We start from the raw sequence: 17,063 nt of genomic DNA, 5'->3' as shown, positions 1-17,063 counted from the left end.
TGTAGACAATGAGTTAAACCCTGGATTATCATTGCATTAAATTACTGTTTAAAACAGTGTTCGTAACAGTTTAAATGCACGACCATCAGGCGGCCTAATGCAAGCAAAACGTTATTCGTTGCTATATCCACTGTCGAAGAGTGTCGTTTTATCATAAGATAATACGTATTAATTCCAAACATTGTGGAATAATATTCAATAAAACACATAGATTACCGCGTAGGAATCATTTAAGTGGATTTAATATAATTTGTTATATTTTCTACCGTAGTAGGTTATAAAGTATGAATGTATATATCATATATTATAAACGTATAATCGTATTCTTCTTATAACTAAGACTTATAACTAAATCGAACGTTTTCTTAACTAGCTTATAAACCTTATATACGCTTCGCGTATTACGTTTTCCTTAAATCTATAACTATACAGTGGATATACTTCACTCTAGCCTACAACAGACACACCGGATAGTCGATTACCGAAACCAGCTTAGAACTCAGAACATTATTTGCACGTGATAACCAACTTCAAAGAGATATACACAGCCTTATTACTAAATTAGGTGCCCTACTACAATGTCTCTTATAATATCCTTAACATTGATCTAAGGAGGCATCCCTAAAAGGACGAACATTTTGCTACAAACGACACTTCCCGTTTAAAGCGATTAGTGAGCCATATATAGTGAAGCCAGCCTGGAAGAAATCCATTATTTGGTTCCTTCACTGCATGAACGTATAACTTCAGCATTATTGCAGCCTCCGCAACGCTCTGCAACATTCGGTCGTGATTCTGGTACTACTGATGGATGAGAGACATCAATAACGACATCGTTACGTCAACCAGCCATAGCTCAGTACCACATAGCACATACACTACTTTAGTAACCCGGTAAGACAGAGTGAGGGACACTACCATATCGCCAAAGACGTTATACAGTAACCTCAAACCCCGAAACTATCTCACGTAGGCAGCTTCATTGGTAACAGAAGGAGGAACACTACCGTATCGCCGAAGACGTTATACAGTAACCTCAAACCTTCTAACTGCATCACCTAAGCAAATTCAAGACTACATTGCCAAAAGGGACATTAATGCAGCGGCTCTCGGTCGAGCCACACAGCCTTAGACCACGCGTCGAATCATCAAGAATCCACCGGAGTATATTCAGTACAGTACTCGTGCGCGATCATTTTGCATGTGCATAGTACAAATTATAATAGTTATAAAGGTTTTGTTATTTAACAATAAAAATCTTAAAACATCACCATCATTAAATCTTTGTGGTCGTAATCGTACCAAACAATTATACCAAACTTGAATCTGTTTACTAATAATATTTGAAGAGTTTTATAACGACCGCTTTACGAACTTGCGTTCGTCGATCGACACAGTTTTACATGAAGAGTTTTGATTTCGACCGCTATACGAACTTACATCCGTCGATCGTCACAGTTTTACATGAAGATTATTGATTTCGACCGCTATACGTACTTGCATCCGTCGATCGTCACAGTTTTACATGAAGATTATTGATTACGACCGCTATACGGACTTGCATCCGTCGATCGTCACAGTTTTACAATATAATATCGCTAGAACTTGCTTCGCTTACGGTTCACAAGAATCTGCAACATGGAAGACAAAGTTGTCAAGCAATATGTTTAGTTATTTTAAACAAGTTAATTATTATTGAAGGAAGTTCAATCATTATTTATAGCCATATTACTTATTTTTAATTAGATATTCTCGCAAAACGGCTACCATCAAACCGTTTCTATATCATATTAATTTCATTATTATATATAATACGAGGTAAACCCCGGCCCTTCTTTATATCGCTTTTATATAATAAATATGATGTAACATAGAGAACTCTCATTTATATGACGGCCTGCCATACCGTCATTTGTAACAATAATTTGTATTATTTATAGGTAAAGTGCACGAAGCACATTCTCATTATAATTATATTTTGCCATGCCTCCACCATTTATATATGAGTAGGCACTACACCGACACACGGATCTGCGCCACTCCCATATTTCAGAATAATCAACCATAGCTAGCAGCCTCGCAGTGTAACCAGCACACCTGCACCGCCTAGTATCATTTCTAATTATGTAATTTGATATGCATTAATGCACGCGGCCGATGCGGCGAGCGGATCACTCCACGCGTCCAATTTGAACCGAACTGTCAAGCATCATACCCCTATATATGCCCCGCAACCAGTATGACATTCGGCGCAGGTCAACCTAAAATCTATAGAATTTTGTATGGAAAAAAGCTGGCGCCGAGAATTTTCCTCAAAAAGTGGGACGTCATTTTCTTTGCCAATACACGAACATATCTTTGAATACACGAACGATTTCACGAAAAACGTATGAAAGAGGTATGTTTAATATAATGTTATTCCTTTTAATTACCTTTATTATTCCGTGTTACTTTTACTATGCAATCTAATGAATTTATTTGTATTTATGTTTATGCATATATATGTATGCATGTTTTTATGATTCTATATATGTATATATGTATGTATGTAAACTCTCCAAAACAACTCGACCAATTTTGATTAAATTTGTATATGTCCTTTACTGGGTCTACGGACGGCTTTTTATGAACTCGGTGGTTGGCGCTGCGACCGATGTTATATTTTATATATAAAAAAAATGTATTAAAATAATAATAACTCCTTCTCACGTATATATGTAAATAGTAAAGTATAGTCCGTTACACATAGCACGCTGAGCGACTTTAAACTGGTGTACCAGCTTTGTCCTGAATGTCCAAGTATCGGTTCCGTATGTCATGACGGGTAGGACGCACTGGTTTAATACTTTCGTCTTAAGGCACTGTGGGATCGACAATCTGAAGTTTTGACGTAACTTCTCAAATGCTGCCTAACCTAGCCGAATTCTTCTATTCACCTCGTCCTCAAAGTTGTTTCTACCTAAGCGCAATATCTGCCCGAGGTATACATATTTTAAACCACTTCGAGGACGGTACCGTGTATCGCAATCGGTTCCGGTAGAACATGTTCATTTAACATGACCTTGGTTTTATCCAAGTTCATCCAACCTCAACCTCAACCAAGTAGGACGATGCGCATAGAAGAATCAGCCAGCTCATTCAGCATTTGTTGTAGGTCCTGCAGCGTTTCTGCCATGATGATCGTCATCATCATTCGTCGTCTGCGAATCTCAAGCGAGAGATGTATTCGCCATTGATGTTGATGCCACGTCCTTTCCAGTTACGGGTATTGAACATATCCTCCACTGCATTAGTAAACAATTTGGGGGAAATAACGTTCCATTGTCTCAATCCTCGATGCAATGGTATGGGATCTTTTTGCTGATTCTGTACTTGGACGGACATGGTGGCGGCTTTGTAGAGATATCTCATCACTTGGATGTATCGCCAATCAACTTTGCAACGCTGCAGGGACTCCAGAACAGCCCAGATTTCAACCGAGTCAAAGGCCTTCTCATAGTCCACGAATGCAAGACACAGGGGCCGATTATGCTCACGGGACTTCTGTTTAATCTGCTGCACTATGTGGATGTGGTCTATGGTGCCGTATCTGCTCCGAAACCCGGCCTGTTCCGGGGGTTGGAATTCGTCGAATCTTCGCGCAAGACGGTACGTGATTACTTTTGAAAACAGCTTATAGACGTGGCTCAGTAGGGATATGGGTCGATAGTTCTTCAGCAGGGTCTTGTCTCCCTTTTTGAAGAACAGGACGACCACACTCTTACTGCACGCTTCCGGAGCTCTCCCTTCGAAGAGGACAAAGTTAAAAAGTTTCTGGAGCTCCCTCAGTACCGGTTTACTTCCTGCTTTCAAGAACTCTTGTAACCCCGTCCTCTCCAGGGGCTTTTCCATTTTTAAGCTGATTAAGAGCAATCTCGATTTCGCCAATACTGACTTCTGGCAGGTATTCGGTGAAATGGTGTGTTAATGCAGCTCTAGGAAACTCATTTTCGGGATCAGGTTGAGATGCATGCGATGCGTGTAACCGGCCGTAGAAGTCTTCTACTTCCAAAAGAACTGCCGGCTTGGAAGAAACGACTTCTCCACTTGCTGTGGTCAACTTCGTCAGGTGGCTCCTTCCAAGAGTACGTACACCTTAGACCCCCGATTCTGCTCGATGGCTCTTTCAATCGTACGAGTATTGGAGCACCGGAGGTCGTGTCGTACGCGCTTGCTGATCTCTTGGTTGGTATGTAATGGATATTTAAGAGGTTGTATGGGAACTGGGGGCCGTGGCTTATGTGTGTTCAGCATTTTAAGGTATTGCCCATAATCGCCACGCTGGGCAGTCGGGTTGGCGAACGCAGAACTGAGCTTCTCGCATCAGTGACGCTACTGCCCGTCACCGGCCTGTAGTATTATGTATGTGGTATTAGCTACGCCTATTTTTTTATGGTTATACCGCCATCAGTCAGTCGCCAGAGCCTCGTTTGCTAGTCAGCAGGATGCATCACGAGCAGGTGAGGTTGGCTTGAGGCGCTAAGGTGTAGTTTGCGCCCCCTTACATCCCCATTTCTATGAAACTACTACCACAAAAATGTCAAAGTATTTATTGTTTAATATAAAAATCCAGTCAATTTTTTTTTTTTTTTCATATTAATTTTTTAACTGCAGCAGCGAAAAAATTATACTTACTTGTTTCGAGATAATCGTGGTCTTCAACCATCGTCACCACTGATGGAACATTATTTAAAGTTATTAAATATTTTTTATTAAAACACAACAAAGAACAACGTTTTTCATTTGTTTATTATGTGTACGTTATTACGTATATTATTTTACGTATGTATTTTTTGCACACCTACGGCTCGAGCTCTTTAAATGACCGATTTTTTATGTGCAGCTGTCGTCCCATAATAACTGGGACAAAAATAGGCTTACGCTATTGATATATATAAGATGTCAAACGAAAATAAGTACAAAGTACAATAACGTATGCGCACTGAGTTTGAGCACTGGCCGAGCAGCTACTAGCTATAAGCCGCTAACGCTCGCACGCGTCTTGTACTTGTACTGTTAGTGTTCTTGGAGAATCTTCACGTCATAGCGAACTACAATTTAGTAGCATTTTAATTTTTATTTTGTTTTAATTATTGATCAGTTTGTAAGATTACTTTTTTTGGACGCTTGACTATTTCCTTTGCATTTGTAGCAATACACCTGTACGTCATCGTTACGTCGCTAACAACTTGTTAGCCACTCCAAGTGCACACCACATCTGTACGTCGCTAGCCACTTGTTAGCCACTCCAAGCGCATACCTCATCTGTACGTCATCGCTTGGAAAACTGTTCATTTGAAACATGATGATATGCTCTGAAAGGAGTTGTTTTTTTGACAAAGAAACTTTTTGTATATACACACGTAACATTTTTCTATTAAACATTCCACGATCCCTACTCGCTACAAAGCAGAAGTTTTATTATACAATCTAACCCTAAATATTTTATGTTAATTGTGACCATTGACTGAAGTGATATCTTCCACGTGCGAAATGATATGATGATGATGATATCTACCTACGTCAAGTAATGTCTCGTGTATCGAAATATACCTATATCGTAAATATTATCTTGATTGATGAAGCGAGTAGATAAAAGCGATACTATGTTTTTACTAAATTGTTTATACTATGGTTCGCTCCGACAAAGGACAAATAATCTGCCGCTTTGATCGAAATATAGCAAGTACCTACCTAACAGTATCTGTGTATAGCCTATTCCAATTGAAATAGGAAAAAAGATAAACAAACCTTAGATTTACGTATTTTAGGCGGTTTACTAATAACTCTCTATTATGCACTACTGAGAGTTTATGATTAATATACCTTTATTTATAATACAACACAATTATACTTAGGTAACTACTTATTTCCACTTTAATTTTATTAAAATTCCGATAACAGTTTTGACGTACAAAATTTCCAAATATTTCGCAAATCCATACTGAATATCATTGATAAATCAAGCTCTCAACCAATGATATCGCGTCAATTTGTTGTCAAATTTTGTTTATTTGGCTTTATTCCTGTAATGGCACCGGCGCGGCGAGTCGCGTTACCGATTTACAAGTTAGTGAACTAATTTTGTCAAATGGTGTTGTTTGCGTTCGTTCTAACTTCGAATTTATCTTAACACAAATAAATTACCAATCACATATTGAAGTAAATCGAAATAAAACACAATGTACTCTTTTAACAAATTACAAGTCGCCAATGTCGACCTTACTGTTCTCTTCCAAAAAGAAAAATAATTGGCGGCTTAATATTAGAATTCGCGCGCTTTTGTTTTATTTATTTGATCTAGCCAGACAATCATACATGTTGGATCTCTATTTCTGTGTTTTAGGTGACGTTTTCTTATTTTTTCCAAAAACGACGTATTGTTACAGACTCAAATACATCTATTATATACGAAACTTTGTTTCCACAAACACGATTTTATATTTGTGTATGAGAGTATGTCATAAGGCAATGTTAAGAAATTAGATACGTGAAATTATAGATAAAATAATAATATCAAATATTTTTATACATTTATGTATTTATTATACACTCTACTCCCTACGGGTTCTCTATTCTACGAGGAATTGTCAAAAAATTATCTATAACCGAACTAACTTGAAAATCGCGTTTGACTCGATTGTATCATCCTTTGATTTAGCCACTCCAAATGTATATTGGTATATAAGCGTATACTGGTGTATATGTATGTCATCGCTTGAAACAACAAAAATCTGTTTACTTATTTGAAATACATAAAATACTCGAAATGAATTGTTTTTTTCGTCGAAACTTTTGTTACATACCCGGTTTTAGTATATACCCGCAACTTATTTCTATTAACATTCCACGATCCTAGTCGCTACAAAGCAGACATTTTATATTTTTCATAGCCTTTATTTATTTTGTCCAACTTGTTATTATTATTTTTTATGTTATAGGGGGCAAACGAGCAGGAGGCTCACCTGATAGAAAGTGATTACCACCGCCCATGAGCATCGAGAGCAGATATCATCTCTGATGTAATGTAACCAAATTCTGCACAACCATCATCTTTGTTTGGGGGATCGGGCCTCCGGGATTCTCACGTACCGAACGAAACGCGGTAGCATATAGCTACCACTTTACGCCGTTTTAAGTGAGAGAGTGGTACTTCCCCGGGCGTGCCGGCCCATTCGGCTGCAACCCGAAGGTATACAGTGTGGCACTACCACTTGAATAAATATTAAGCGGCTTATTATTATCGCCATAGCTTCTAGTCTTTATTTTATACAAGTTAATCTCTAAATTTATTTAATATCATAAGGATATCCGGTATAAATGATGAATTGCGTGCGTCACTATATTATCAGTATTTTGTGAGGCTCCTTATAAAAATAATGAAATCATTATTCTAAATTAATTATAACAATGAATATAATAATATAGCTTAATAACTCCTTTGTGGGACACGTTCAGAAATATTCAATTGTCAAGGAACCGGCTATAAATTCAGTAGGTACATTTTTCTTTCATTCAAGTCAATAAAAACACATAAAAAATGTATCCAGCTTGGAAATCCACTTTTTTTATGATTTCATATGGTCTTGTATAGAGACATATTTATTATTGTTTACTGTGGATTCTTATATAAACTTGTGGCGGTACCTCAAAGCACCGCACTTCTTAGCGTCGGTGAAATGCAAACACCGTTTGATTCACAGCCAAATGCCGACAAGCCGTCGCGGTCCTTTTGTCGGTTCCTTCCCGCAACGAAGCGATGCCGTTTGTCCTCGCGGACAGGGATTCCCGCGGCAATCATCAATCGCGCGTCCGACCATCACCACATGATACCGCCAGTGTCGATATCTTTTGAGCAGTTGCCGCTGCGATCATATATTACGCGTACACGCATTCCACAACGAGTTCACAGTAATGCCTCGTGTTGGGCACATGCTCCGCCTTATATTAACTGTACAATAATTGTATGAAATTAATATTGTCTTATCTTTGATTTACAGAAAATATTTTCCATGGAGCATCAGGATCCAGGGTTCAAATAAATGTCAGAGATGGGAATAATGACAAATTCAAGAGTTCATATCAGTTCTTAGGAATATTTGGATTGAGAGCACAATCATTAGGATCTACTTCTCCTAATGATTGTGCTCTCAATCCAATTGCTAATGTTGTATTGATGAAGATACCATTTCCCAAAGGGGGATTTTGGCCAAAGATATTGATAACAAATCAAATTAAATTCCTTTTTTCAATATAAAATAATGCTTGTAGTTTGAATAAAATAATTTGATCACTTACTTATTGATTGTCAAATTTAACATGACCGTCGGTTCAGAAAAGAAAATACCCTGACCTGAGAAGAATCGTATTGCTATATGATAGGATAATAACAGTCATTAATAGTTTTCCTATTCAGTCGTCTGATTTTCATAACTCAGATTCAGAAGCTCGAGTGATGTTGCGAGTTCCTTCATCTCTCAGTCCACTGGAATACCCTTAAGCAATCTCATTCTTACAACATTAATTGTTGATACAGTAAATTTATATTTGCACATTTCAACAATACGGTTTGCTAGAAAGGAATTTTCCGCTTTGGCTGTTAAAAAATCAACTGATATTTTATTACGGCCTACGGTATTAACAGCATTATTTATAATACTACTAATTTTGTGAGTGTGTAGGAATTGTCGAAATAGAAGTTCCCAAAATAGAGTCAGCGTCTTCCCGGGACACATGAACGATGTAAGGACTCTTGTCGTTGTCAGAATAACATTTAGGAACTTTAGAGCAAGATGGATGAGTGGAATCGGATGAGTGGATCAGTGGAATCGGATTTGTGGTAGTCGGATGTATTATAGTTTTTTGTTTTATATTGGGGTCGGAATTAATAGAAACTTTACCGTCTTGACGTTAACGAGAAACAGAGAGAGAGGTGGAGAACAAATATCAGGCGATCTGGAACAGGGTTTTCAGGGTGAAATCTAAAAAATATTATAATACTGTACAAGATGAAAAAAGGTTAGTAAAACCATTTAACCCAAATATTAACTACAACAAAAATACTATTCGCAATAAAATATACTACAGAACTAAAAGTAAACACTCAAAATCTCTTAACACGTGTGTGAACCAGCGCTAGCGCTGGATTAGATAACGCAAGTGAAAAGACAGCATGTTCCAAGAATTAATTATTATAGTAGTTGGCAACAATAAGTGTCATAAGTCATTGTGAAGTTGTCAATATCACCGTCGGAATTTGAGTGTTTAATGTTTATAAAATATGTTTTAGTATTTTTACCTAGTTTCACCGTATATATTATTCAATTACTTTAATATATTTATTAGTTATAAAACTGATATTTGGAATGGGATACACATTATTATGATGGCAATATACATGGAGAAAGTTTCGATAATTACGCCGTAGTGGGACTAACAAAATGCTAATATGTATTCCGTCTTTCTGTTTTTGTTTTATTGAAATAAAAGGGATATCCTTATTACATTTGAAAATGTGGTACGCAGCTTTATTACGATTTATTCGAAGACGATTAGTATTGGGTATAATATTTGCGTCATCTTTAACGTATTGCATTGTTAGTTTCTTAAAAGAGGTTAGTATAAACAGTTGTTCTCATTTGTTTACAATTCCACATCTACAAGATTATTTACCTAGAAAATTAATAATTTCAGGGACACGGTAGAAATATGGTTTACCAAGATATATCTCTTGAAAAGAAACCATTTGTATGGAGAACACTTCAGGAGCATAATGAAACCAATGAAATAGCATGTAGAAATTCACTTCAAGGCAAATCAGTTTTAGTTGATGACCGAGGTATTAATAATTCCTTAATCAAATTATTATACATTAACTTGAATTTTTTATGTTCCATACCAACATTATGGAATACAGTTTGCAATTTTTTACATTATATTTTTCATATGTACTAAAAGGTTTATTTAACTAAATAAATATATTGTAACCTAACTAATCATGCACCAACATAACATGACTGGTTATGATGTTTGTAAGTCACAACAAAGCCAAAAAAAGAAATCAGCCCTGTGTAGTGGCACAATACTAAATATTTTTAATATCTGGTAACAATATGTAATATAATAAAATGTTTATGTGATAGAAACATTCTATTTGTGATTGACTAATATAGTGTTTAATATCATTTGAGGTTATATATGTCAACGGGAAGACTTAGCCAAGAATGGTTGCTGTAACATAGAAAGTGAAAACACAAAGCGGTATAGCTGCAAGTCATGTAATGAAAGCAGTTGTTGTATTATGTTTGAATACTGTGTGTCCTGCTGCATAGATCCTACTAAGGTGAGAGTTTTTCTAATATGCAATATATGTTGGTCCAAAAAACACATGAACCCATACTAAAACACTGTTGAGTGTCAAAGAACTGTTTAGTTCCTAGTTCCAGTTTAGAAGATACCTTTAAGAACATAAAATCATTAGCCTTTTTGGGAGTTCTTCCATGTCAACATATTAGTATATATGTACTAAACATCTATATTAATAAATGAAAATGCTTTTTTTCTGTTTCCTAAATGAAAAAACTTCTAAACCAAAATACATATTTATTATACCAAAAGATGCACTGCATTTTTGATAAGGTTTTAGTATATAATACATGACTGAATTTGTATTTTGCTTGTATATATATATATTATTAAAAAGGTAAGTAAGTGGTCACCTCCAATCATTGACATTGGCATTTTGCGAAATATTCACCATTACTTACATTGCCATTGCCCCACCCACCTAGGGAACTAAAATTATATCTCTCCTGTGCCTGTAGTTGCACTGGCTCACTTGTAAAACCTACTTTCCGTTTGCATACTGTACAGTGAATGTTTTTGGGCAATGGTATACGCATATATAATAAGATACCGGGAAATATAATTAATTTACTATTTACAAAATTCAAACAGTTAGTAAGATATTAAAAAGTTTAGACATTATATAAAATTGGTGTAAAACATAGTATAAAAAACACTAATAGTTTTGTTATAACACATCTTACACAACTTTGAACTTGTATAATAATAATTGGATTTACAAAACAAAGGATTATCATAAAACTTGTAAGAATTGACTTTGTTAATTAAATACAAGTAATGCTTCATTATATAATAGTCTACTTTTCAAAGTTAAATGTAATTACTGTGTCTTATATATCAAAGGAAATAAGATATGTTATCTCTTATCTTTAGTCATCTGCATGACATACATAAAATACTATTCCTATACAAATTCTTTAGTAATATGAATAACAATATTTCAAGTATCTATTTTTGTTTTTATTTATCACCGACAGGTGGTATCCCGCGAAATTTCGCGTTTAAAAAAATAATCAGTATCAAAAATGTTTTTTGTAGAACTTTTCTTGAAGTCAATACAATCGGACATATAATATTTTCGTGTTAACAATCGTCCGCAATGGAAGCTTTCAAGATACACGACATAGTAGACGAATATTATCATGAGTTCAGTTTAATTTATTAATAACCTAATATATAGCCTATAACCTGTAATAATGTATCTTCCAAATAGATAAATTATTTCTTAAATAAGATAGCTGTGGTTCCAGAGTTTACCACAAACTCACATAATTCGCACTCTCGCTTTATATTGTTTACAAAATAATGCTTTAGAAGTTAATTATACCTAAATATTATATATTAGATATTGATCTATATGGCGATGTCCTGCTGACCGATTTAGGCCACGCGATCATTCTCAATGAAGACTAGCAAACTGTCAAGATCACGTGGTGCACAGATGCAACCTGAGAGAGAGAGAGTTTAAGCATAGTACTAATGGCTATATGTGCTTTACGAGGCACGAGGATGTAAACTTTACCAACAGAAAAATCGAATAACTTTTCACTGGCCCAACTTGAAACTTAATCCCAAATATTCAGTGAAATAATTACTCGTTTCTTTGTGTTTCAGAGAAGTATGCTTCAAATTGTACTTTCAAAACTCTCAACGGACGAGAATGTGTTATTTCATTCAATAACTGATGATTATGAGCTGTGTATGACGAAGTGTCGCACCAGCTCTCATAGTGTCCTACACGAGAATTCCTACAAGAATCCAGCCCATAAGTATTGCTTTGGCAATGGTGTGTTGGAAACTAAACCACCCGATTAGCAGTTACTACTACGGATATTACGTAGGACTGTGAAGTTAAGTGTTAAACAATTTGCCTGAGGAATATACAATTATATACATAAATGACATTTTGTGCTTAACCACTGACATTTATTAGGTTTTACTTGATTCGAATTTTACCAGTAATATATGCCCGTTTATATTGTTTGCCAAAACAAACTATGAGGCTTTTTGACGGGAATGATTTTATATATTAGAATAACAAATGAATAATAAAAATAAACAAATACAATTGTAAATTTAAATTCTTGACATGACATATTGACACTTTTTAAATTTATTATGTAATCAAGTAGGTATTTTACATACTTACCTATCAAATAAATGTTGAAAATTGTATCCGGTTAAAAATAAGGAATTCCAACAAAACAGGTTGGAAATAAAAAGAGAAAGAAGAAATACGGAAGCCGTTAAAATTCACACCTAAGGTCAAGGTCACATATTTGAATTTACCAATGAGCAATCATAATTTTAACGTTGCTTATTACCAGGAGAAAAACAGTAATCGCGTATGATTATGATGATGACATCTGACATTTAATGACATTTTATATATATATCATATATAATATCTGTATTATTTTTTCATTTCACTTACGATAAAATAGTCATGATTATGATGGACATAACTTTTTAACTAAAAAGGCTTATCTTTTTTTAGTCCACTAGATGTGAAAGAGATAATAAAATCTAGAGTCCAAATTAAGGAGTACTGTCTCCGTCCAATTGCAATATTGTATAATATTGATATATTACATGAATAAAAAATAAATAGAAATAAATACATATGGTATAACATAAATCACATCGTGTCGCTAATATTTAGGTGACATCGTTTTAATTTCGCTTTCGACTTCCGTCATGTGTTCACTCTTTCATTTACTGCACTTTTCTCATCAAAAACTCGTTTCGATACAACTTTCTATTTCTTGATATTTCCTATTGATATATATAGATCTAGACCCAGACAGACAGTTCAATTAACTCCACACTAAATATAATTATTGTCTGTTAGTGGTTTTCTCGTGATGCAATAACTTTACATTTTTGTTCTGTATGGACATTGACCTTAACAATTGAAAAAATACTCAATGTACAAATGTGCAATGTGTCTTAATATTTTCACTTTATTAAATCAGTCCTTCTTATCTTAACTCTACATCGTTTCGAGATTGTATACAATATAATCGGTACTATTATAATAATTGATCTAACAAAATACTCAAATAATTATATATCATAATTTAATATATTATCTTCTAGTGATATATGTTTGTATATATAATAAATATTTCTTTTTTTTTCTTAGCGTATCGAAAAAAGAGGCATCACAATTCGAATTCGTGCCCGACATAAGTCAGAATCAAAATAAAAAAAAATATCTTTGTTGTAGCTAATTTGCCACTAATTTTAAAGAGAAAATTATTAATATTTTATAATTAAATATAGAGGTTATTTATTAATGGTTACCGATTTCAATGTATAATAACGATAATTTTGTTTGTATTGACGTTTTTTGTAAGCGTGTAAAAGTCATACAGACTTTTACATACTTACGAAAACAAAATGATGTTATTTTAAAACGTTTTGTCTTATTAACTTGGACACGGAGAAGAATTAATGGAATTGATGTTCTTTATTCACACACACTTTGGTTGTACAGCTGGACAGCAGTATTTATATTTGAAAACAAATACTAGACAGAAATTTGCTTAATAATAAATATTATTAAGCAATTTTGTCTTTTTCTACAATTCGTAGCTCAGCTTATATTTAAGTAGCGACATACGATTCTATGAAGTCTTAACCGTTTCTTTTTATTATCTTTTCTATGTTGCCATTATATTGTGAACCTGTGCTGTATTTAACGTATCCTCTACTAACATTATTTTTTGTGTACTTTAAGTTGGAAGTTTGTGATAAACCTAAGATTTCATAAAAAAAAATCATTCGTGTATATGACCGAAATAACCTACTAGTATTAAGACGTAACATGGGCGTTGTTGGAAAGGGACTAAGGGCAAATAGTATCCACTTTTAAAATGATTAATGTATCTTTACAGTGCATGTGCATTCTTTTTAAATTAATGCGACTACGAGATGAAGCAATGTGATTAATCTAAAATGAATCATTAAACCTCAACATGGATTGCGAACTCTTGAGAAACCTCACAAAACAAATATCAATTAAAAAATAGGAAAACAGCGATCCTCGTAGGTATACAAATCCGTGACGATCGTTTGAAGATTTAAGTGTTCTACCGACTTGACCATCTCGGTCTCATGTCTGTATATAAAGATGATGAGTAGCTTGAATTAATGTAATGAGTGAAATTAACATAACGTACAAATCAATAATATTAAAGCAATATTAGCCTTTATTCGTGGTTAATTAGCTATTAGTTATCTTCAATTAGTATGTTTTATTCTCGTATTTACATAATAAATGCCCCATATCTAACAAGAACCTTATCAAAATCGAATCTATATATTTGTTATTACATAATATACTAGATGGTGGAACATTATGTAAGCACGTAAAGTATAACCCACCGACCGAAAAAACATAAATTTTATGTATTATTGTGTTTCGGCTTGAGGAAGTTATTACAGGCGAAAGATGTGTTCCCCTGGTTAGCAGCTTAATGTCTTTTAAACCACAAACACTATTAGGAACTATTTCTTTAATACTATATAAATATATTTATATTAAAAATAGTGTGCCGTAGTTCAGTTTTATACACATGTTGACAGTTTTTTTGTATATAATAATAATATCTTGAAGTACTATTCTGTGAGAAATCAAATCGTATCTCACTCGTAAAATATTGGTAATCAACGGTGATACGCTATTTTGACGTGTGTATCCTGTTGATGTTATCTGTGCTATCCATATCTATAATAATATAAAGTGATAAAATTTGTTTATTTGTATCTAGGGACTAAATCGTCGGAACTAATGATTCCATTTTTAAATTTCGTCTCCCTTCTAATTATAGAAAACGTCGCATATCACTTCCTGACATTTCAAGGTCATATTTGTTTGTGTGAGTTTCAGTCTGTTCTTACAGAATAGTTCGACTGTTCTGTTATATGCCTTAATAAAGTACCTAATACTAGAATATATTTTTATTCTTAATTTTGATATAGCGAAATTGTTAATGAAGGTAACCTTATGATAAACAAATGCGTGATGATTTGTTGTATGAAAATAATTAATGTTATCTATTGATATAAGGAAATAAATATTTTTGTACCGCTCGTTTTTTTCTTTTTAATTTTATAGTCTTATTGAACAATAGAGATAAGTACTTGTCTAACGACGTATATAGTCTATTTATTTTGACTACCTAGTGTAGTGGCTAGATATTGTGCCTTACAACAAAAATAAAATGCTATTTGTTTTTTCCGTCGAAAAATTCTCAATAGCAGCGCAGTCTCTGGAAGTTGGATGTCTGTACACATGTGTTACCGTGTCTTGGAAATGCATGTAACGCCATTGATTTCAGGGTCAAGAACCTGAAATCCTCCTGGTCTTGTCAGATTCGCCGTTCCATCGGATTATGAAAGTGAGGTAATAGAGAATGCACCTGTGTTTGTGGACACACTTGAGACTGTAATACAGGGCCGGACCGTGAGTTTAGGGGGCCCTAGGCTAATACTTGGTGGTAGGGCTTAGTGCAAGCCCGCCTGGGTAGGTACCACCCACTGATCAGATATTCTACCAAACAGCAGTACTCAGTATTGTTGTGTTCCGATTTGAAGGGTGAGTGAACCAATGTAACTATAGGCACAAGGGACGTAACATCTTAGTTCCCAATTTTGGTGGCGCATTGGTGATGAAAGGAATGGTTAGTATTTCTTACAACACCATTGTCTATGGGCGGTGGCGACCACTTACCATCAGGTGGCCCATTTGCTCGCCTGTCTACCGATATCATAAAAAAAAATACTACTTAGGGGCCCATCTAAGACACACCTGAATGTAGACTTGAATTAAATGAATTGAATGGTTACAATCTGATTAATTTAATAAAATTAGGTAATTCTTTCGCATTATCGTCTATTTTGACTTTGACTTAGCTGGAACTCCTTTATCCGCGGGGCCCTGGGCTAAAGCCCAAAAAGCCGGTACGGTAAATCCGGTCCTGTTGTAATAGGTCTTGCATAATTAGATAGTCTCTCTTCATCATTCATCATCATCATATTTTGTGCCTGTGAAACATTATAGGTATGTCTGCTGAATAATCGTACATTTATTCGAATTACAAGGATTTTTCTATAATTGTGGAAATTCTAAATTGTATTGTAATTGTTGACCTATATGTTCAGTCTAGGTTAGTCTACTTCGTATTAACGAGTGTCCATTAAAAATCCTGCTCCTAGTTCAGATCATATCAATATTTATCTTCTATTAAGCTCACGCTGACGCAAAAACCGATTTAATATAAAGTGGTTAAAAATTATATACTTATGTAGTTATTTTTCAAGTGTACTTAATCAACATGAAACCGATAGTTATGCATAAACGCTGACTGAAGTTATTCACGTGATCGCAGCTGATGACGACTCATTATGCGCTGTAATAAAACTGAAGATGATACACATTGTTTCTCTAGAGAAACTGTTTATAAAAATATGTATACATATATATGTATAATTTAAAAATATTTCGTGAATCTTCAAGATAAATACACAATATAAAGACTATGTATTATGGCTGATATAATGTACTAAGTAAATATGAAATATGACCGTAACGAAAGTACGACCGATAAAAGAACTGTTAGAACTATAGAAAAAATATATTATCAGAATATATA

General features: G+C 34.5%; 1 protein-coding gene and 1 long non-coding RNA gene across 2 annotated transcripts; both read left to right on the top strand.

The window, feature by feature from the left end:
- Positions 1-8,697: 8,697 nt before the first annotated feature.
- On the top strand, positions 8,698-15,494 carry LOC125068346. Its single transcript, XR_007119775.1, has 3 exons — positions 8,698-8,708; positions 8,898-8,903; positions 14,220-15,494. It is a non-coding gene; the product is annotated as an uncharacterized LOC125068346 (long non-coding RNA).
- Positions 9,279-12,785, top strand: LOC125068345 (SREBP regulating gene protein). The gene is made up of 4 exons (XM_047677448.1): positions 9,279-9,653; positions 9,733-9,877; positions 10,230-10,381; positions 12,019-12,785. The coding sequence occupies exons 1-4, from the start codon at positions 9,480-9,482 to the stop codon at positions 12,217-12,219; spliced, it is 672 nt and encodes a 223-aa protein (XP_047533404.1). The 5' UTR covers positions 9,279-9,479; the 3' UTR covers positions 12,220-12,785.
- Positions 15,495-17,063: the final 1,569 nt, after the last annotated feature.

This window comes from Vanessa atalanta, chromosome 13 (genome assembly GCF_905147765.1).
Source record: "Vanessa atalanta chromosome 13, ilVanAtal1.2, whole genome shotgun sequence".
Taxonomy (NCBI): domain Eukaryota; kingdom Metazoa; phylum Arthropoda; class Insecta; order Lepidoptera; family Nymphalidae; genus Vanessa; species Vanessa atalanta.
Note: the sequence above shows the minus strand (reverse complement) of the source record. Positions and strands in the feature narration are given on the sequence as shown.

Coding starts and splice junctions, on each gene's coding strand:
- LOC125068345 (XM_047677448.1), top strand. CDS start 9,480: ATGCTAATATGTATTCCGTCTTTCTGTTTTTGTTTTATTGAAATAAAA. Junction 9,654..9,732: donor TTGTTAGTTTCTTAAAAGAG/GTTAGTATAAAC, acceptor TAATAATTTCAG/GGACACGGTAGAAATATGGT. Junction 9,878..10,229: donor AGTTTTAGTTGATGACCGAG/GTATTAATAATT, acceptor ATATCATTTGAG/GTTATATATGTCAACGGGAA.